The following is a 23323-nucleotide window of genomic DNA, read 5'->3' on the forward strand; positions in this document are numbered from 1 at the left end:
TGAACAACCGAAAAATCATTTCCAAGATCGGAGGAGTGAGAATTACTGTCCTCTGAGTTGGCTTACCAGTAGTAGCCCAAGTTTGTTCATGTATATAATTTCATCCTGAAAAATACTTCCTCAGTTTTTTTATAAAAGACGTTTTGGAACAATTGTTCTGTGTCAATATACTTGACGTTTGCAGAAAACAATGCAGAATAAATTGACAAAGGACTATATTTACCCTTATATCACTCTATCAATGTGCTCTACAAGACATAATAATCAATTAATGAAGGATATAAAATGTATTCTATTCAATGCCTTAATTTGTTTGATAATCTCTGAAACGTCAAATAAAGAAAAATAGAGGGAGTATAAAACATCGTCATTTAGATAAAAAAATATTGTCCAAGTTCAAATATATATTTGTAATATCTGCAAACAGAGAGCACACCACAAGGAAGAGAAAATATTAAATAATTTCAACGACTAATTATGGTTTGTTTTATAAGATTTGAGTATTATTTTTTATTTGATTTATCAAAAATAAAAATTATTGATACTATTTAATATAATAGTAATTGTGGAAGAAAAAAAATATAATTCTTGCTTTACAAAGTAATAGTATAAAATATGTATTTCTAACAAATTATCTTAACTCATTAAGTTATAGAACTCTAAATAACAACTTTCACATTTTTCCCAAATTAACATCTTTATACTGAAAATTTTGATTTAACAATAATTTTGTTTCGTCATGAAATTCAAGATAATGCCCACAGTAATTTTATATTATTTTAATAAATATAGTTTAACATCATTTTATTTTTAATGAATATTTTCTATTCTTTTTATATTATGTCCTATGCCAAGATTATTTCATGGACAATTGGCATAAAGTATTCTTTGAACTAGTCATTTTTCTTCAATTTCCTCACTATTTGAAGTCATCACTGAGCCGTGGTGGATGTGGATGTCCAATGCCAGGACTGTCCCCTGGTGTAGTAGGGCGAAAAGCTTCAATATCTTTCAATATTTTTGCTTGAACAATTATACCTTCCTTATGACCATCAACATTGCGTGCAACTGGTACCGTGGACACAAAATTATTCAAATACGTCACTTTGAAATGATTTTGATTGTCTGTTGGTCTTGATTCAGTAGTGGATGGTACTTGGACAAGCACTATTGAGATGGCCATAATGGTCATCATGGAGATAGTGAAGAGTTTCATAGTCTTTCCACTCTGAATTAAATATAAGACTAAAGGTTTTGATATGAGCAGTCTTGGTGATATTTGGAGTTAAGTTGTCCAAATGGAATATATTTATACTGTCTAGAGACTAGCCACATTGATTGAGTTTGGATCTGCAATTCTTTTTCTTTGGTCAAATACATTGATATTTGGTGGATCACATTGATAATTTCTTGTCAAAGATCATGATGTTTAATTTTTTTCAACTACACTTAAATTTTTTACTCTTTTTGGACATTATTTTCTTGTGCATTATTTTTAATTATGGTAGATAGATTTTGGACATTCTATCTATCAATCTAAGCACACTAATAAAAATAACAACTTTTTGTGACTAAGGTATAAAATAAATGTTGAAGATACTTTTTCAATAAGCTAAGAACTGAAGCCTTCAATTTTATTGTTTCAACTCCTTCTAGCTAACCGGTTCTCTAAATCAAAGGTAAGGAGACTGTATCTAGAATGATTAACAAAATATCAATATTTTATAATTGATATCCACAATAACAAATAGTAGGAATGAACAGTATCCGAACAAAGATTAACAATATTTCATATTAATCAAATCTTCTAAGCAACATTTTAGAGTATAATTCTAAGAACAAAAAACAGAAGCAAATCTTCTGAGCAACTATCAAATGAATTTGCTTTGACTTTCTTTGTATCAGTTGATTTAATATTAATAAGGAAGATCTTTAGCTTTTCTTTCAATTCTTTGTAAATCAATTATCTTAATTTTGTTAATTCTTGAACATACTTAAATGATTGAAATGAAAAGATTATTGTAATTCTCATTTTCTGTAACTTTTTATTGTTTTTTATTTGAAAATGAACGTTTTTCAGTATATTGAACACGAATTGACAAAGAGAATTTCATGATTAAAATTTTTATGAGTCACATTCGTTGTAAATTGAACACAAATTGACATGTCTCACAACTCTATTATTCACCTGTATCATAACCTAGTCAGCAAGGGATTGACCTATCTTCATTAGCTTTGTCAAAAAAAAATTTAGCAAGCTTGGGAATGACTTAAGTACCTGACATAAGAACAATAAGATTCATACGCATACCAAATGAAGAATAAAAGAAGAGAACTTTATGAACAACCAAAAAATCATTTCCAAGATCAGAGGAGTGAGAATGAATGTCCTCTGAGTTGGCTTACCAGGAGTAGCCCAAGTTTGTTCATGTATGTAATTCCATCCTGAAAAATACTCCCTCAGTTTTTTTATAAAAGACGTTTTGGAACAATTGTTCTGTGTCAATATACTTGACGTTTGCAGGAAACAATGCAGAATAAATTGACAAATGACTATATTTAGCCTTATATCACTCTATCAATATGCTCTACAAGACATAACAATCAATTAATGAAGGATATAAAAGGTATTCTATTCAATGCCTTAATTTGTGTGATAATCTCTGAAATATCAAATAAAGAAAAACAGAGGAGTATAAAACATCGTCATTTAGATAAAAAAAAACATTGTCAGAGTTCAAATATATATTCTAATATCTGCAAACAGAGAGCACACCACAAGGAAGAGAAATTATTAAATAATTTCAACGACTAATTATGGTTTGTTTTATAAGATTTGAGTATTAACTTTTATTTGATTTATTAAAAATATAAATTATTGATACTATTTAAAATAATAGTAATTGTGGAAGAAAAAAAATATAATTCTTGCTTTACAAAGTAATAGTATAAAATATGAATTTCTAACAAATTATCTTAACTCATTAAGTTATAGAACTCTAAATAACAACTTTAACATTTTTCCCAAATTAACATCTTTATACTGAAAATTTTGATTTATTAATAATTTTTTTTCGTCATGAAATTCAAGATAATGCCCACAGTAATTTTATATTATTTTAATAAATATAGTTTTACATCATTTTATTTTTAATGAATATTTTCTATTCTTTTTTTATTATGTCATATGCTAAGATTATTTCATGGATAATTGGCATAAAGTATTCTTTGAACTAGTCATTTTTCTTCAATTTCCTCACTACTTGAAGTCATCACTGAGCCGTGGTGGATGTGGATGTCCAATGCCAGGATTGTCCCCTGGTGTAGTAGGGCGAAAAGCTTCAATATCTTTCAATATTTTTGCTTGAACAATTATACCTTCCTTATGACCATCAAATACTGTGTGCAACTGGTACCGTGGACACAAAATTATTCAAAGACGTCACTTTGAAATGATTTTGATTGTCTGTTGGTCTTGATTCAGTAGTGGATGGTACTTGGACAAGCACTATTGAGATGGCCATAATGGTCATCATGGAGATAGTGAAGAGTTTCATAGTCTTTCCACTCTGAATTAAATACAAGACTAAAGGTTTTGATATGAGCAGTCTTGGTGATATTTGAAGTTAAGTTGTCCAAATGGATTATATTTATACTGTCTAGAGACTAGCCACATTGATTGAGTTTGGATCTGCAATTCTTTTTCTTTGGTCAAATACATTGATATTTGGTGGATCACATTGATAATTTCTTGTCAAAGATCATGATGTTTTATTTTTTTCAACTACACTTAAATTTCTTACTCTCTTTGGACATTATTTTCTTGTGCATTGTTTTTAATTATGGTAGATAGATTTTGGACATTCTATTTATCAATCTAAGCACACTAATAAAAATAACAACACATTGTGATTATGGTATGAAATAAATGATGAAGATACTTTTTCAATAAGCTAAGAACTAGATTTTGACCCGCGCTTTCAAAGCGCGGGTTTATGTTAGGTGAAAATTTTATATAATCACATTTATATAATTCGTTTTGTATATGTGTTTATATAATTCGTCTCATATATGTATTTTATATCCAGATTTATGTTTGATAAAACTATATTATACATGTATTTTTAGGTTTTTAATTTTGAATTAGATATTTTAAATATAAACCAATATAACAGTTTTATAGTTTTGATCGGTGTTTTGAAATTCGACTTAGACCTGCGGTTGAACGGATTACCGGTTGATCAAAGATAAATTCAGTTCGGGTTTGAAAAAAAAAAAATTAAAAAATCCAATAAAAACTATTAAAATCGAAATCCGGTTACCGGTTGAACCACTGGTTGAACCAATAAACAATTTTTATTTTTTATAAATAATTTTTGTTAGATAGTTGGGATTATATTTAGGAAAAAGCAGTTTAAAACCAAACCATTAAATAGTTTGAGAAAAAACGATGCAGTTTCAAACATGTCCGGTTGGAAAAATATTAAAATGATGCAGTATCAAACACGGAATAATCACATACCAAAATTGAATTAGGAAACCGGTGGTTAATAACAAACCAAAAACAATTAAAAAAGAAACCAATACAGAATGTCCAAAATATCATTAATGAATACAAAAGAAAGCTTCTTTAATAGGGGTAAACTGAGTAAAAATCCAAATGTGCTTGTACTTTAATAGTATAGATTAAAGTCTTCAATTTTATTGTTTCAACTCCTTCTAGCTAACCGGTTCTCTAAATCAAAGGTAAGGAGACTGTATCTCGAATGATTAACAAAATATCAATATTTTATAAATGATATCCACAATATCAAATAGTAGGAATTAACAGTATCCTAACAAAGATTAACAAGATTTCATGTTAGTTTTTATTAATCAAATCTTATAAACAACATTTTAGAGTATAATTCTAAGAACAAAAAAGAGAAGCAAATCTTCTAAGCAACTATCAAATGAATTTACTTTGACTTAGTTTGTATCAGTTGATTTAAGGGAAAATGGTCATTTAAATCATGAACTTTTTAATTTGGTCGAAAAAAGGCATGAACTTTCTTATGGACCATTTAAAGCATATACTTATTTTGATTAGCCATTTAAGGCATCAACTAAGTTCGACAAAGCCAATTTGAATACGTCGTTAATTCCATTAACATAGCTATTAGACGGGGTTAATTGCCGTTATTACCTCTGTTAAACACCAAACGATGTCGTTTTAAAATTAGAAAACCCCCAAATCCATATATCCCCAAATCGAAATCCCTAAACCCCTAATTCTCAGAAAGCTCAATTGATCAGACACGTTCTCTTCAAAATGATAAGAAAGAAGGGAATTCCAAGAGAAAAGATACCTTATCGACGAGGACAGGGGAAGAATGATGAATCTTCGAAAGGCGGAAGTGAAGCAGAAGCTCGTGAGGCCAGAGCAGCTGCTCGCGAAGAAAGAGCTCGTGAGGAAGAGACTCGTGAAGCAGAGAATCGTGCATGGCTCGTGAAGCAAAAGCACAGGCTCGTGAAGCAAGGGCTCGTGTACTAGAGGCGAGCGAAGTAGAGAATCGTGAAGAAAGGACTCGTGAAGTGGATGAGGCTTGTGAAGTAGAGGCGACTGACGAAAGGGCTCGTGAAGCTAAGGCTCGAGTAGAGGCTTGTGAAGTAGAGACGACTGACGAAAGGGCTCGTGAAGCTAGGCTTCGTGAAGCTAAGGCCCGAGCAGAGGCTTGTAGAGAAGAGAATCGTGGGGAAGAAGATGATGTAAGTGAAGACGATTGTGCTGTGTTTGGCGATGATGATTTTAATGGTCTTGAAGATGGTGCTGATGAAGAGAATGAAGATGATCAAACACATAATGAGGAAGAGGAACACCTCGAAGAGGAAGCTGATGAAGAAAACATGGATGAAGAAGCTGCGAGAGATGAAGGAGATGGAAGTGATGCTGACAGTGGAGATGATATCTGGGACGATGAGAGGATTCCCGATCCTTTGTCTTCTGATGACGATGAAGATGAGGAAGCGCAAATTCGTAGAGACCATGAAGATCCGGACGAACTACTTGCTTTGGGAAAAACATATAACTCTGCAGAAGACTTCAAGCTTGCTGTTCTGAGGTATTCTTTAAAAACCAGATATGATATAAAGCTTTACAGGTCGCAAGCAATGAGGATTGGTGCTAAGTGTTCAGATACTGATGTTCCTTGTGGCTGGAGGATTTATTGTTCTTATGAGAAGAGAAAGCATAAGATGCAAGTGAAAGTTTATATCAATGAGCATACCTGTGTCAGATCGGGTGAACCTGCTATGCTGTTTTTCTTAATGTTGTTTTAAACTGAAGTTCTTTTGGCTGTGGATCATGCTTTGTTGATGTTTTATTTTGGATCTATCATGTTTAACTGATCGATGTTTAGCTTATATGGTTTTCATTTTCAGAATACTCATTCTAGCAACAAGAAAATCATGAAACAAACATGAATGTCTCATTACCATACCTAGTGCACTGAAACACAACAACAATGTCAAATGCAAACTCAAAGACAACAACAATGTCGACATACATGACATACATAGAAGAAACATCAAAGCTACATAGAAGTAAATGCAGACTTGCTTTTCATAGCTTTACCAAACATTAAGAAAGCAATGCAAATGACCACAAAGCAAACACACACAAAGCACAACATCATCAACGCTTTCCACTTCTTTATTTCCATCTCGCTCCTTGCTACACCTTCTTTCAAATCTTTAATCAAAGTCTTTAACTCATCTACCTCAGTTATGGTATTAGTAAGCTTCCTGCCAATGATTTCGATTTTTGGAATAGCATCTTCAACCTCTTCACACACAGCATCCTCAACCCACTTGAATAAATGTCCCTAATTCATGATCAAATTAGATGTTAATATCAAACTAACATAAAGAACATCTCAGAGGCTGTTTAAATAACGTAAACATCTAACTAGCTTACATCTTTTTTGGTTATGCAACGGTAGAAAGGTCTTCCTGGATTCTCTTGTGTCTTCGATAGGTAAGGCTTTACGCGTAAACCACACTCACACTTCACTGGGAATCCACGAATTTCTCCCCCATGATTTATCTCTGAAGATGAACTCATCAGAAAATTGAGACGAAATTGTAAAGAAAGTATGTTTTGAACTTTCTGGGAATTAGGGATTTAGGGATTTCGATTTGGAGATATATGGATTTGGGGGTTTTCTAATTTTAAAACGACATCGTTTGGTGTTTAACAGAGGTAATAACGGCAATTAACCCCTGTCTAATAGCTCTGTTAATGGAATTAACGACGTATTCAAATTGGCTTTGTCGAACTTAGTTGATGCCTTAAATGGTTAATCAAAATAAGTATATGCTTTAAATGGTTCATGAGAAAGTTCATGCCTTTTTTCGACCAAATTAAAAAGTTCATGATTTAAATGACCATTTTCCCGTTGATTTAATATGAATATGGAAGATCGTTAGCTTTTCTTTCAATTCTTTGTAAATCAATTATCTTAATTTTGTTAATTCTTGAACATACTTAAATGATTGAAATGAAAAGATTATTGTAATTCTCATTTTCTGTAACTTTTTATTGTTTTTTATTTGAAAATGAACGTTTTCAGTATATTGAACACGAATTGACAAAGAAAATTTCATGATTAAAATTTTTATGAGTCACATTCGTTGTAAATTGTACACGGATTGACATGTCTCACAATTATTCACCTGTATCATAAGCTAGTCAGCAAGGGATTGACCTATCTTCATTAGCTTTGTCAAAAAAAAATTTAGCAAGCTTGGGAATGACTTAAGTACCTGACATAAGAACAATAAGATTCATACGCATACCCAAATGAAGAATAAAAGAAGAGAACTTCATGAACAACCGAAAAATCATTTCCAAGATCGGAGGAGTGAGAATGACTGTCCTCTGAGTTGGCTTACCAGGAGTAGCCCAAGTTTGTTCATGTATGTAATTCCATCCTGAAAAATACTCCCTCAGTTTTTTATAAAAGAAGTTTTGGAACAATTGTTCTGTGTCAATATACTTGATGTTTGCAGAAAACAATGCAGAATAAATTGACAAAGGACTATATTTACCCTTATATCACTCAATCAATGTGCTCTACAAGACATAATAATCAATTAATGAAGGATATAAAAAGGTATTCTATTCAATGCTTTAATTTGTGTGATAATCTCTGAAACGTCAAATAAAGAAAAACAGAGGGAGTATAAAACATCGTCATTTAGATAAAAAAACATTATCCAAGTTCAAATCTATATTCGTAATATCTGCAAACAGAGAGCACACCACAAGGAAGAGAAAATATTAAATAATTTCAACGACTAATTATGGTTTGTTTTATAAGATTTGAGTATTAACTTTTATTTGATTTATTAAAAATAAAAATTATTGATACTATTTAAAATAATAGTAATTGTGGAAGAAAAAAAATATAATTCTTGCTTTACAAAGTAATAGTATAAAATAGGTATTTCTAACAAATTATCTTAACTCATAAAGTTATAGAACTCTAAATAACAACTTTCACATTTTTCCCAAATTAACATCTTTATACCGAAAATTTTGATTTAACAATAATTTTGTTTCGTCATGAAATTCAAGATAATGCCCACGGTAATTTTATATTATTTAAATAAATATAGTTTTACATCATTTTATTTTTAAAGAATATTTTCTTTTCTTTTTTTATAATGTTCTATGCTAAGATTATTTCATGGACAATTGGCATAAAGTATTCTTTGAACTAGTCCTTTTTCTTCAATTTCCTCACTACTTGAAGTCATCACTGAGCCGTGGTGGATGTGGATGTCCAATGCCAGGACTGTCCCCTGGTGTAGTAGGGCGAAAAGCTTCAATATCTTTCAATATTTTTGCTTGAACAATTATACCTTCCTTATGACCATCAACATTGTGTGCAACTGGTACCGTGGACACAAAATTATTCAAAGACGTCACTTTGAAATGATTTTGATTGTCTGTTGGTCTTGATTCAGTAGTGGATAGTACTTGGACAAGCACTATTGAGATGGCCATAATGGTCATCATGGAGATAGTGAAGAGTTTCATAATCTTTCCACTCTGAATTAAATACAAGACTAAAGGTTTTGATATGAGCAGTCTTGGTGATATTTGGAGTTAAGTTGTCCAAATGGATTATATTTATACTGTCTAGAGACTAGCCACATTGATTGAGTTTGGATCTGCAATTCTTTTTCTTTGGTCAAATGCATTGATATTTGGTGGATCACATTAATAATTTCTTGTCAAAGATCATGATGTTTTATTTTTTTCAACTACACTTAAATTTCTTACTCTCTTTGGACATTATTTTATTGTGCATTGTTTTTAATTATGGTAGATAGATTTTGGACATTCAATCTATCTTTCTAAGCAGACTAATAAAAATAACAACACACTGTGATTATGGTATGAAATAAATGATGAAGATACTTTTTCAATAAGGTAAGAACTAAAGCCTTCAATTTTATTGTTTCAACTCCTTCTAGCTAACCGGTTCTCTAAATCAAAGGTAAGGTGAATGTATCTAGAATGATTAACAAAATATCAATATTTTATAAATGATATCCACAATAACAAATAGTAGGAATGAACAGTATCCTAACAAAGATTAACAAGATTTCATGTTAGTTTTTATTAATCAAATCTTCTAAGCAACATTTTAGAGTATAATTCTAAGAACAAAAAAGAGAAGCAAATCTTCTAAGCAACTATCAAATGAATTAACTTTGAATTACTTTTGAATTTCATAGTAATAGAAATACATGTCCTACCGAAACATAATTTGTAACTTGCTATCCTATAATCTTGCCTAGCAAGCAAAGATTTCACTCCGCGAAAAAGATGATTCATTCGGATCAACATCAATTGATTTAATATGAATATGGAAGATATTTAGCTTTTCTTTCAATTCTTTGTAAACCAATTATCTTAATTTTGTTAATTCTTGAACATACTTAAAATACTTAAATGATTGAAATGAAAAGATTATTGCAATTCTCATTTTCTGTAACTTTTTATTGTTTTTTATTTGAAAATGAACGTTTTTCAGTATATTGAACACGAATTGACAAAGAAAATTTCATGATTAAAATTTTTATGAGTTACATTCGTTGTAAATTGAACACGAATTAACATGTCTCACAACTCTATTATTCACATTTATCATAAGCTAGCCAGTAAGGGATTGACCTATCTTCATTAGCTTTGTCAAAAAAAAAAATTAGCAAGCTTGGGAATGACTTAAGTTCCTGACATAAGAACAATAAGATTCATACGCATATCCAAATGAAGAATAAAAGAAGAGAACTTTATGAACAACCGAAAAATCATTTCCAAGATCGGAGGAGTGAGAATGACTGTACTCTGAGTTGGCTTACCATGAGTAGCCCAAGTTTGTTCATGTATGTAATTCCATCCTGAAAAATACTCCCTCAGTTTTTTTATAAAAGACGTTTTGGAACTATTGTTCTGTGTCAATATACTTGACGTTTGCAGAAAACAATGCAGAATAAATTGACAAAGGACTATATTTACCCTTATATCACTCTATCAATGTGCTCTACAAGACATAATAATCAAGTAATGAAGGATATAAAATGTATTCTATTCAATGCCTTAATTTGTGTGATAATATCTGAAACGTCAAATAAAGAAAAACAGAGGGAGTATAAAACATCGTCATTTAGATAAAAAAAACATTGTTCAAGTTCAAATATATATTCGTAATATCTGCAAACAGAGAGCACACCACAAGGAAGAGAAAATATTAAATAATTTCAACGACTAATTATGGTTTGTTTTATAAGATTTGAATATTAATTTTTATTTGATTTATTAAAAATAAAAATTATTGATACAATTTAAAATAATAGTAATTGTGGAAGAAAAAAAATATAATTCTTGCTTTACAAAGTAATAGTATAAAATATGTATTTCTAAATAATTATTTTAATAAATATAGTTTTACATCATTTTATTTTTAATGAATATTTTCTATTCTTTTTTTATTATGTCATATGCTAAGATTATTTCATGGAAAATTGGCATACAATATTCTTTGAACTAGTCATTTTTCTTCAATTTCCTCACTACTTGAAGTCATCACTGAGCCGTGGTGGATGTGGATGTCCAATGCCAGGACTGTCCCCTGGTGTAGTAGGGCGAAAAGCTTCAATATCTTTCAATATTTTTGCTTGAACAATTATACCTTCCTTATGACCATCAACACTGTGTGCAACTGGTACCGTGGACACAAAATTATTCAAAGACGTCACTTTGAAATGATTTTGATTGTCTGTTGGTCTTGATTCAGTAGTGGATGGTACTTGGACAAGCACTATTGAGATGGCCATAATGGCCATCATGGAGATAGTGAAGAGTTTCATAGTCTTTCCACTCTGAATTAAATACAAGACTAAAGGTTTTGATATAAGCAGTCTTGGTGATATTTGGAGTTAAGTTGTCCAAATGGATTATATTTATACTGTCTAGAGACTAGCCACATTGATTGAGTTTGGATCTGCAATTCTTTTTCTTTGGTCAAATGCATTGATATTTGGTGGATCACATTAATAATTTCTTGTCAAAGATCATGATGTTTTATTTTTTTCAACTACACTTAAATTTCTTACTCTCTTTGGACATTATTTTCTTGTGCATTGTTTTTAATTATGGTAGATAGATTTTGGACATTCAATCTATCAATCTAAGCAGACTAATAAAAATAACAACACACTGTGATTATGGTATGAAATAAATGATGAAGATACTTTTTCAATAAGGTAAGAACTAAAGCCTTCAATTTTATTGTTTCAACTCCTTCTAGCTAACCGGTTCTCTAAATCAAAGGTGAGGAGACTGTATCTAGAATGATTAACAAAATATCAATATTTTATAAATGATATCCACAATAACAAATAGTAGGAATGAACAGTATCCTAACAAAGATTAACAAGATTTCATGTTAGTTTTTATTAATCAAATCTTCTAAGCAACATTTTAGAGTATAATTCTAAGAACAAAAAAGAGAAGCAAATCTTCTAAGCAACTATCAAATGAATTTACTTTGACTTAGTTTGTATCAATTGATTTAATATGAATATGGAAGATCTTTAGCTTTTCTTTCAATTCTTTGTAAATCAATTATCTTAATTTTGTTAATTCTTGAACATACTTAAAATATTTAAATGATTGAAATGAAAAGATTATTGTAATTCTCATTTTCTGTAACTTTTTTATTGTTTTTTATTTGAAAATGAACATTTTTCAGTATATTGAACACGAATTGACAAAGAAAATTTCACGATTAAATTTTTTATGAGTCACATTCGTTGTAAATTGAACACGAATTAACATATCTCACAACTCTATTATTCACCTGTATCATAAGCTAGCCAGTAAGGGATTGACCTATCTTCATTAGCTTTGTCAAAAAAAAAATTAGCAAGCTTGGGAATGACTTAAGTACCTGACATAAGAACAATAAGATTCATACGCATACCCAAATGAAGAATAAAAGAAGAGAACTTTATGAACAACCGAAAAATCATATTCTTAACTCATAAAGCTATAGAACTCTAAATAACAACTTTCATATTTTTCAAAAATTTAACATCTTTATATTGAAAATTTTGATTTAATAATGTATTTCAAAATGAAAATTCGTGCTAATACCCAACAGTAGTTTGATATTATTTAATAAAATAGGTTTACATCATTTTATTTCTTATGAATATTTGCTATTCTTTTCTTATGTCCTATGCTAGGATTATTCCCTCGACAATTGGCACAAACATATTTTTTGACTCGTCAATTTTCTTTAATTTCTTTGCTACTTTGAAGTTACACTGAGCCGTGGTGCATGTACATCCATTTTTGGATGTCCTATACCAGGACTGTTCCCTGGATCAGTTGGCGCAAAATATTTCGTCGATTCATCATTTTTCTTCAATCTCTTTACTTTTTTGAAGTCATCACTGATCTGTGGGTGCATGTACATACCAGGACTGTTGCTTGAATCTGTAGGCGCAAAATCCTTACTATTTTTCAATATTTTTTTTTAAACATTTACGATATCTTTCTTATACCCAACAAAACTGTGTCCAGCTGGTACCGTAGACACAATGTTATTCAAAGATGTGACTTAGAAATGATTTTGATTGTTTGCTATCTCCAAAGGTCTTGCTTCAGTAATGGATGGTACTTGGAAAGATGTGATAGAGATGGCCATAATGGTCATCATAGAGACAGTGAAGAATTTCATACTCTTTTCGCCCTGAATCAGATACAAGGCTAAAAGTTTCGATATGAGTAGTTTTCGTGATATTTGGAGTAATGAAGTTGTACAAATGGGATTGTATTTATACTGTATAGACACTAACCACATTGATTGAGTTTGGACATTCCTTGTTTTTCTGGTCAATGATTTTGATTTTGTTCAACTACACTGAGATTTCTTATTCCTTTTTGGGCATACTTCCTTTAAATAGTAGATCTAAAAATTATTAAACATAAATTCAGATACATTCCAAATCTGAATTTGGATCTAGGTTTTTAGATATAAAAATTTCAAATCCATTAAAGTATTTTATGAATGTTGGTTCGGGTTTAATACAACTTTTTGTATTAGATTTGGTTCTTTGGGTGTTCAGGTATGATGTACATCCCTAACAAATCAAAAGACTTCTTTTATTCAGCATCTGATAATGTTACTGTTCGGAACAAGTAAAAGACAATCCAAAACACAACAACTTTTGACAACCTTATTAAAACCAACAACCACTTCGACACCCGAAACACTTTATCTCATCCTCTACGAAGAAGAATTCGTCTGCACCCATTCGACAAGCGTCGCAACACCAAACCCAGTTCCAGACTTCTTTTTCTCGTTCCACACCGGTCCAGCCATGTCTATATGCATCCATTGCACCTTCTCGCTCACAAACTGAGAGCAAACAGGAAAATTAGGTTTTGTCATTTTTTCACTATATTTTTTTTGTTTTAGCAGAAACATGTATAGTCTGTTCAAAAAGACTTTACGCTCACCTGCTTCAAGAAGAGAGCTGCGGTGATGGAACCTCCTGCACGCCCACCTGTGTTGACCATATCAGCACATCCAGACTTCATCATCTCCCAGTAGCTCTCTTCTAATGGCATCCTCCACAGCTTCTCTCCACTCTTCTCTGACGCAGCAATCACTTCTTTTGCAAGCTCGTCGTTAGGTGTGTAGATCCCTGCACAGTGAAAAGCACCAAACAATTAACCATCACGAGCCAGTGTTGATCAAAGAATCCCAACTCAAAAAGACAAAGATTGATGGTTTCTTTATATGGCTAAGGCTAACGTACCTGCCACTGATGTTCCAAGAGCAATAACGCAGGCTCCGGTCAACGTAGCGAGGTCAACAATCTGCAAGTTATTTCACAAATTTCAGCTAAAACATTCTCCTCTAACTATTATTGTCAATATAGAAAAAAAGAAACAAACGCAATACCTTGTCAACGCCTTGGTTACAAGCATACACTAGAGCATCAGCAAGTGTTAAACGTCCTTCAGCATCTGTGTTGTTCACCTGAAAACACCATTGCCAATAACTTAGCAACGCCATACAAAGTAAAAGCTTGAACTTAAAAATAGTAAATATTTCTCTGATACCTCAATGGTCTTTCCGTTTGAGGCTGTGATGACATCTCCAGGTCTCATTCCAGTTCCACTAATCATATTCTCACAGGCTGCAACGATGAAATGAACCTGGTTGTGGAAGACCAATTTGTTAGTTGCGATATAACATACTCTAGTCTAGCTTTCACAAGAACTTGATGGGAGAAGAAGCTTACCTCAACACCAGGAGGCTTAATCTCACCAATGGCTTTTGCAGCGCCAAGGACAGCAGCTGAACCACCCATGTCGAATTTCATGAGCTCAATGGAGCAGCCAGGTCCGGTCTTAATGTTGTAGCCACCACTGAGAGAACACAAAACTTCCAATCAACAACAACAGCAAGAAACAAGAGACCATGTCAAAATCCTCACCTGTCAAAGGTCAATCCTTTTCCAACAAGAGCAAGCTTGCTCTTAACACCTCCACTCGAAGGTTTATACACAAGGTGAATGAAGAAAGGAGGATTAGCCGACGCAGCAGCAACGGCTAGATAAGATCCCATCTTCAACTCTCTGCACTGCTCCTCGTTCAAGATGTTCGCCGTAAACACATCACTGTACGTAGAAGCCACTTTCGCTGCTTCCTCAGCTAGCACAGCTGTACAAAAAAACCATATCAGAGTCAGTTACAACTCACTGAAAACTAATGACTTCTTTGATCCATACCAGGAGTGAGGACATTGGCAGGAGAGTTAATGAGCTCCCTCCCGAAAATCACACCGTAAGAAACATCTTGAGCATACTTAAGCTTCTTCTCCAATTCAGATCCAGCTCCAAACCCAATGATATCCACAGACTTCAAAGATGGTTTCTTTGACTCAGACTTATACCTCCCGTCTTCGAACAGCCCCAGCACTACGCCTGTCCACCACACCAAAGTCAAACAATAAGTCAATATAACCCCCAAAAAGACTCGAACTTTGCATTGTACTAGACTTAAACTACCTGAAGCTAATTCTCAAAAAAAAAAAAAAAAAAAAACTACCTGAAGCTATAGCCGAAGCATAGCTGGATTCACTCTCAGGTGAGGCAAGAACAACAGCAACAGTACTAGACTGTGAAGCCTTCGACACTGTGGCTACACCTTCGCCAAGGCTCTGAAAAGCCGCGGGAGATGATTTTCCTAAACCGATCAAACCGATCCGTTTGGATGCTAAACCGGGGAGTCTGAGAACCGTTGACTGACCGGGTTTACCGGTGAAATCTTCCTCGGAAGAGACTAAACCCAAGAGTCCGCTCGTGTGTGCGTCGAGCTTGTTCAAGATCAGGTTTTCGAACTTGGAGCTAGCGTCCTTCGTCAGGTCTTGCTCCGTCGCGCCGACGACGAGCAAGTCCCCTTTCCACTCCGTCACGTCGATCTCCTTCGCGGCGAACGAGATCTGCAACAAAAAGCCTCGAGATCGATCAAATCGATGGATCTTTTAAACGGTGGATAGAGAATAGGAAACGAACCTTGGGATGATCGGTGGAGTTGGGTTTGGTGAGGCCGAGAGTGTGAGACATGGCTTTGGCTGTTGTTGATGAACAATAGAGTGGAAGTGGAAGTTAAAGTGACGGACGTTCAAAGGCGTCGGAGCGATCGTATATATAGAAGCAGGAGAAGTTGTGTTTATCTTCTTTTTTTGGCGAGGATTTAGTATCCGGCCCGTTTTATCTTACCCGGTTCTGTATAAGGCTCAATTTTTTTTTTTTTTTCGAATTACCTTTTATTGTATCTAGTATTTATAAGTTTTATTTAATAAGATCAAAATTTATTAAATTTAGTCTTTTATATAATTTTGGTCAAATTCTAGCTTATTTGAAAATATAGATTTGATCCATAAAATCTATTAAATAGGATCTGATGAATTTTAAAAGATATTTTACAGTAAAAAGATAGTGAATCAAAATATTATTGATATTTAAAAAGTTATTTTACAAAATAAAAAAGTCATGTTAAAAATAAAATTACAATATTTGAATGGAAAAAAATAAAGAGTTGTTTTTTTTAAATAAAAAAAAGTTATTATTTGACAATTGATTTTTAAATTTTTTATATATTTGGAGTTCAGTTCTCTATATTCGCGTATATACACACGTGAGATTTGTCCTGAGTTAGGTGAGGAGCTGCACTGCACATCACTTGTCTAGGTGGCATAGCCGCATAGGTATGGAGGGATTCAGAGGAGACTTTTATTTAGATAAAACATCTTTTTTTTTTGTTAAAAGGCTTTCATAGATCTTTGACATTTTACCAAAAAAAAAAAAAAAAAAGGCTTTCATAGTTAGGGGTGGCGTTTGAGTTTCCATTCGAGTTTCCGTTCAGATCTATTTGGATTTCGTGTTTTTGAGGTCAAAGATTTCAGTTTTATTCAGATATTTTTAAATTTAGTTTGGCTTTAATTCAGATTTTTGCGGATTTGATTCAAATATAAATAATCTATTTAAATTATTTTTAAATTTTTAAAATGGATTATATATTTTAAATTTCTCAAAATTTATAAACAGAATATTATATTACATATAAATTTAAATAATATATATAAAATACATAAATTTAACATATAAATTGGTCTGGTTTGACTATTTAGATAGAATAAAATAGCTATCACACGAAAACGTTTTTGTCGCTCCATATCCTACTAGTAGCGGTGGAGAAGCCATCTGGCTTAGATATTTCTGTTTTCTTTCGCAAGACTTTCATTGCCGTATCGTGGTCTTGAAGATTTTTTTTTTCTTAACTTGGTTAGGGTAGACATTCAGATATCCTGTCCATTGGAATTTATTCAAAATTTTAAGGTTAAAAGATACATATAAAACTGAATAATGCATAGTTGCATACCTAAACTTAACATTTAAATTGAGTTGATTTGAATATTTGGATAAAAAATTAGTGGATATTTCAAGTATTTCCGGTCTCATGAGTATTGTTTAATTATTTTAGAAATTTATGTTTGAACAACTTTAAAATATCTTATATATTTTATATTTTAGATATTTTTAGATATTAAATATAAAATAATTATATATTTAGTATATAAATCTATATATTCTGAATACATTCGGCTACCGAAATATTTTGGTTCAAGTCGGATTTGGTTTGAGTTCTTTAGATAACAAAACTTTGAATTCAGTTCAGATATTTAACCAATTTCGGTTCTGGTACTATATTTTGGGATCAAATTCGGTACTACATAACCCGCTAAAAAAACTTCATCTACACGTGCACCGCCAATTTGAGGATAATCCGCGAAATCCACATATATATTTTTATTTTATTTTAAATATTTTTTAATTATATTTTAATTATTTATTTATGAAAATAATATTATATATATAATTAAATAACATTTTTAAGAAAATATTTTTTTAACTAAAAAAATTTCATTAGAAACTATTTTTCCAAAAATATTCCTTTTCAAAAAATATATCTAATCTATTAATTTAGAGTCCTATTTTTTATCTACTACTAAATGTTGTCATTTAAGTTTGGACCTATTCCTAATTCTACTCATTATATAATATACTGATTTACTTAATCTATTAACAATGTAAGATATTAATTGGGTCATAAATATGTATTGCTACCACATATTGTGGAGGTTGTTAAATCGTTAAACACAAAAACATAAAATCAATTATATTTTCTAGAAATAATTTAACGTTAGTTATTTGTTTCATCATAATAAATCTGCATGTAAAATTCGAATAAAAAATAGATCAACTAATAAATAAAGATATAGTTCCACAAATCAAAAGAGCATCGGTTCAATAATAACCACAAATTATTAATATATTTCAAAAAGTGCTGAACAAATTATGAATTCAAGACAAAGTAAAATAAATATCCAATTAACCTACTGTACAAATATTTATACATAATTTTATCGGTTGGTAAAAATTTCCGCGTTTTAACGCGGGTACTATTCTAGTTTTTTTTTAATTTGTGGGTTGGCGGGTATCTCCAAACTCAAACGTTTATCACACCCACCTTGCAAAAATAAATCTTGACCGTTCTCACACCCGCCCTGCAAATTTTAGAAAACCCCGTCCTGCACCCGACTCGCAATGGGTCAAACGCGCCGGGGCCTGTGGGTAATAACACAAATTCCCAGGCCTAACTGAGAGTAAAGGTCGATGTATGTAAATTGTTCCAAAAAAACTGATGGTATAAAGAGGGGAAGATACCCAATACCCAACTAACTAAACACAATGTTTAAATGAAGAAGATATCGCTCATCAGCCTGCCAGGCCCTGCCACCAAGGCCCAGTGCCCCCTGCTCGCTGCAGCTCATGATTTTCGCTGGTGTCAAAAGTCAAGTTTGAGGAGGACAAAAGGTTTGGTGTGTATGATTATAGTTTATGGCTGCACATGATATGTTTAACGAGTTATTGTGGACTTTTTACACATAATCAAGCTGCTCTTTGTTCAGTATAGAAGTTTTGTCCATGCAGATTTTCATATAAGTTCACTCGTTTTTTGCTTAGTCCTTAGAAATATCTCTAATAGTTTTTGTAGAAAAAAACTTCTCTTTTTCTTGCATTGAGATGAAGAGATTAGATGGTCCAAGAAAAGCCCATAGATGGAAACTCTCTATGAAATCTCTCCTTCGTTCAATGTTTCTTCTCTTCACTTGGCTTTATAAATTCAAGAATCCATCATTTTCATATTTCACCAAAATGTTTTTTTTTATGTAGCTGCAATGTGATGGTGGTGAGATCAAGAAAGAACCTGAAATGGGAAAACATGGATAGAGATATTTTGGTCAAGATTTTCGAGAAGCTCAACGTAATAGATGTTACCATGGGAGCATCACGTGTCTGCATCTCTTGGTTCCTTGCCTCTCACGCAAAATCTCTTTGGAAAACAATCAACCTCGCAGATCTCCAACGTGTGGACTTCAGCCATCGTCAATTACCAAACTCCCGGGTGGAAGATGAAGAGGTAAACGAACATGTGTACCGTTGTAATATGATTTTGTTTGAAAGCACCAAACTCAGCAGCACTGTCCCCATCAACTTATTCTTCAACTATGATACCTACTTAACTGATGAGGATCTCATCATCGCTGCGCAAAGGTAAATATATCCAAGCTAGAATCCTTCTTTTTTTTCCAATATATATATATAATATATATATATATATATATATATATATATATATATGTCCTATTTGCTGATCCTTACAATCCCGGCTTGCCTCATCTCTCATCACTTTTTTTTGTTTTTTAGGATGCCAAACATAAGAAAGCTTGTCTTACCACGATGGTGCCATTTAAGTGAGAACTCATATCAGTTTGCATTCAGGCAATGGAAGAATCTCCAAACGTTAATCATTGATCAACGCCAAGCATCATTAACCTGGAGACAGAAGATTCAAGCTAGCGGAGATAACTGTATAAACCTCACCAACTTGAAAATTATGGGGTGCCTTAACGAAGCTGAAGCTGGGGATATCGTTTGTTGGTTTCCAAACCTCAAGAAGCTGAGTTTGCGTTTTTGCGACATCATTGATATTGGTCTAGTTTTGCCTCTCATCACAAGCCTCAAACACCTAACGATCCTTAACCTCTCACACTGTAGATTTCGACATGAGAGATGTGGCTATATAATTTGTAGCCGTGAACTTGAAACCATTCTTATCAAGATTGATAGATATAAGTGTGAGACATTGATCATGTTGTGTTTAAATCTCGACTGCAAGTTCTGCGAAAAGGCATATTGCATTGGCAGATCACATGCTTTTTTCGAGAAGAATTGGCGTAACGATGAGATAGAGGAATTTGAATCTGAAACGTTGTAAGAATCTGTTGATGACTAACCAGATTATCATATTCTGTTTCGCAATCAACATTAACTTCTCTTCACTTCTAAGTTGTAAAACAAAACTCTCCTTTTATTACATTACATGTAGTATAGTTGAAATTTGTAAAACAAAAGGATTGGTCATTGGCATTTTACAGAATAAAATTTATATATATTCTATTTTTACTCGGCTCATTGGTTTATAAAATATTTATTTACAAACCAATTTGTTATTCAATTTTTAGAAAGAGCAAATTGTTTTTTATTTATTTACAAACCATTAATCAGATGTCTAGATTATTAATCTAGATTATTAATTAAGATATACCTAGATAAAGAGCAAATTTGTTTATATATATTTACAAACCAACTATCCTTTTAATTGGTCTATGCGTTAGGTTGTTCCAACCAGTTGGTTTATAATTTAGACATTCACTTAATCGTTTTAAACATTAAGTTTAAATCGGTTTTTAGAACACTAGTTCCAAGTTCCAACAATATCAATAAGAATATCTCTAATGTAAATTTTTCATTTTCTTAATAAAATTAAATCTATAATGGAACTTCATCTATTTAAAAATGAAAAATGCAATAATAAATCAACCAAAAATGAATTACTTTGTAAATTTATTTTTATTCTGTTATAGGAAAAAAAATGAATTTCTTTTTTTTAAGTGGGCTGACGATGATAACAACCATTCACCAATATCTAAAAACATAAACGTGTGGATGTATGAATATGATCCTTTCGCGGACAGACCGATCAATGGTTGGTAACATAGTTGAAAACTTGAAATATAAAAAAAAAAACAATCTCAAGATCTCGGCCGTTAATAGTCAGTTTAGCGAATCCGACGGCTAAGGATCCGACAACTCCTTAAGCTCGTGATCCCTACCTACAGCATTCATGCACAGTTTCTTTCTCTCACCGCAAATCATTGCGTTTTGACAGGAACCGCACTGATAAAAAGATCATACGGAAATTTTAAAGAAATGACAAAATTGTAAAAGACGATAGTCCAGGACTCAAAACTTATCAGTCAGTGAGTACTCTTAAATCTCAATTTAGGGTTTTACTTTTGTATTTTCCGATGATTGTTCTTTCTCAATTCTCGGTGTTGCATGATCAAATTTGATTCTAATCCTCGAGATTTTGATCGAATTTTGTGTTTTTTTTTTTGCTTAAGGATTGATCGAATTTTGTGTTGAAAGTTGAAAAAAAATAACTTCACTTACTTAACACTTCTGTGGGTTTTTCTTACTGAACAATCCTGTTTCTGTAGTTAGGGTTGGGGAAAAACCTCTGACGGTTTTGGTTTAAATTTTTTCGAAACATTTTATAAAGTTTTGATTTTAAGTTTTTTTTTTAGTATTTATCAAAAAAAAAAAGTTTTGATTTTTAGTTGTTAAAATTCAGACCAAACTTCTTTGACAAAAGATTCAGACCAAACTAGTCTTCATAGGATTTTCACCAGTGTTTTGTGTCTATGTCTGTTGTTAATGTGTTTCTCTGATCAAACTAGTTGAACATATATGTTCAGGACTTATAATGGATGAAACAGCAGTACCCCCTTCTCCTTCATTTTCCTACTCAAACTGGATCTCTAACGTCAAGAAATCGACAAAAGAAGCTTACGAGTCAAAGCCCCTTTCACACTGGACTCTCCTGATCCTCAGTGGATCCTCAATGCTCACAGCCTTCCCAGCCTCTAGTCTCCTCTCTCGTCTCTACTTCTCAAACGGCGGCAAAAGCAAATGGATCATCTCTTGGGTCGCTGTCGCTGGATGGCCAATCACTTGTCTCATCCTACTCCCTACTTACATCTTCCTCAAGACAAAACCAACACCTCTCAACAACACAAAGCTTCTTCTCTCCTACACCCTCCTCGGTTTCTTGAGCGCTGCGGATAACCTCATGTACGCTTACGCCTACGCCTACCTCCCTGCGTCGACCTCTTCTCTCCTGGCCTCTTCCTCGCTTGCCTTCTCTGCTTTGTTCGGCTATCTCATCGTCAAAAACCCCATGAACGCTTCTGTTATCAACTCCATTGTGATCATCACAGGCGCCATGGCTATCATAGCGCTGGACTCGAGCTCTGATCGGTATGATTACGTCACCAACAGACAATACTTTGCAGGTTTCTTTTGGGACATAATGGGATCTGCACTCCACGGTCTCATTTTCGCCTTATCCGAGCTTGTCTTCGTTAAACTTCTCGGGAGGAGGTTCTTCCATGTAGCTTTGGAGCAGCAGGTCATGGTCTCCCTCGTTGCTTTCGCCTTCACCACTCTAGGGATGGTGCTGAGCAGAGACTTCCAAGGGATGGCTCAGGAGGCTAAGAGTTTCAAAGGCGGCGAGTCTCAGTACGTTCAGGTTCTTGTCTGGAGCGCAGTCACGTTTCAGTTAGGAGTTCTCGGAGCCACCGCTGTTTTGTTTCTAGCGTCTACGGTCATGGCCGGAGTGCTTAATGCTGTGAGAGTTCCCATCACAAGCGTAGCTGCTGTTGTATTGATGAATGATCCCATGAGTGGCTTCAAGATTCTGTCTCTGGTCTTGACTTTCTGGGGATTCAGCTCTTACATCTATGGTAGCTCCTCAAGCTCAAGTACTCAAGCTTCCTCTTCTTCCTAATTTGCAATTCTTTTTTTCCTCTGTTTCTATTTCATTAATACAGATTCATGATCTCATTGTAAGCACAAGTTTTATGTGAATCAAGAAGTTCTTTATAACCATTCGGTGGTGGACTAGTGGTCTTGAGGGAATTTCGGCCCCAATAAGGATCCCGCTTCGAAACCCCGTATAGCCATCTGGGCTAACATTGAGTGTCGTGGGCCTCATGGAACT

At 33.0% G+C, this 23323-nt stretch overlaps 7 protein-coding genes across 7 annotated transcripts; 2 read left to right on the forward strand and 5 right to left on the reverse strand.

Annotated features, from left to right (window-relative positions):
• Nucleotides 1–919: 919 nt before the first annotated feature.
• On the reverse strand, nt 920–1216 carry LOC130511315 (precursor of CEP9-like). The gene has a single exon (XM_057008242.1). It carries the CDS (start codon nt 1214–1216, stop codon nt 920–922), a length of 297 nt encoding a protein of 98 aa, XP_056864222.1.
• Nucleotides 1217–6450: 5234 nt separating this feature from the next.
• LOC130511316 (uncharacterized protein At1g43920, Chloroplastic-like) lies at nt 6451–7102 on the reverse strand. Its single transcript, XM_057008243.1, has 2 exons — nt 6956–7102; nt 6451–6863 (listed from the first exon to the last, which is right to left on the reverse strand). Exons 1-2 carry the CDS (start codon nt 7100–7102, stop codon nt 6573–6575), a joined length of 438 nt encoding a protein of 145 aa, XP_056864223.1. The 3' UTR covers nt 6451–6572.
• Nucleotides 7103–8785: 1683 nt separating this feature from the next.
• LOC130511317 (precursor of CEP9-like) lies at nt 8786–9049 on the reverse strand. The gene has a single exon (XM_057008244.1). The coding sequence runs from the start codon at nt 9047–9049 to the stop codon at nt 8786–8788; it is 264 nt and encodes an 87-aa protein (XP_056864224.1).
• A 2075-nt stretch (nt 9050–11124) lies between these two features.
• On the reverse strand, nt 11125–11421 carry LOC130511318 (precursor of CEP9-like). The gene has a single exon (XM_057008245.1). The coding sequence runs from the start codon at nt 11419–11421 to the stop codon at nt 11125–11127; it is 297 nt and encodes a 98-aa protein (XP_056864225.1).
• Nucleotides 11422–13707: 2286 nt separating this feature from the next.
• Nucleotides 13708–16311, reverse strand: LOC108834836 (leucine aminopeptidase 1). Its single transcript, XM_057007437.1, has 10 exons — nt 16147–16311; nt 15680–16073; nt 15361–15555; nt 15067–15292; nt 14872–14998; nt 14690–14785; nt 14529–14606; nt 14383–14443; nt 14081–14268; nt 13708–13979 (listed from the first exon to the last, which is right to left on the reverse strand). The coding sequence occupies exons 1-10, from the start codon at nt 16195–16197 to the stop codon at nt 13848–13850; spliced, it is 1548 nt and encodes a 515-aa protein (XP_056863417.1). The 5' UTR covers nt 16198–16311; the 3' UTR covers nt 13708–13847.
• A 2858-nt stretch (nt 16312–19169) lies between these two features.
• LOC108853490 (putative F-box protein At4g11580) lies at nt 19170–20515 on the forward strand. Its single transcript, XM_057007438.1, is given in 3 exon segments — nt 19170–19308; nt 19311–19752; nt 19906–20515. Coding segments are annotated over 3 exon segments (1065 nt in total). The 5' UTR covers nt 19170–19256; the 3' UTR covers nt 20477–20515.
• An 865-nt stretch (nt 20516–21380) lies between these two features.
• On the forward strand, nt 21381–23200 carry LOC108849121 (probable purine permease 5). Its single transcript, XM_018622628.2, has 2 exons — nt 21381–21521; nt 22020–23200. Exon 2 carries the CDS (start codon nt 22028–22030, stop codon nt 23108–23110), a length of 1083 nt encoding a protein of 360 aa, XP_018478130.1. The 5' UTR covers nt 21381–21521; nt 22020–22027; the 3' UTR covers nt 23111–23200.
• Nucleotides 23201–23323: the final 123 nt, after the last annotated feature.

The sequence above is a fragment of the Raphanus sativus genome, chromosome 4 (genome assembly GCF_000801105.2).
Source record: "Raphanus sativus cultivar WK10039 chromosome 4, ASM80110v3, whole genome shotgun sequence".
Classification (NCBI taxonomy): Eukaryota; Viridiplantae; Streptophyta; class Magnoliopsida; order Brassicales; family Brassicaceae; genus Raphanus; species Raphanus sativus.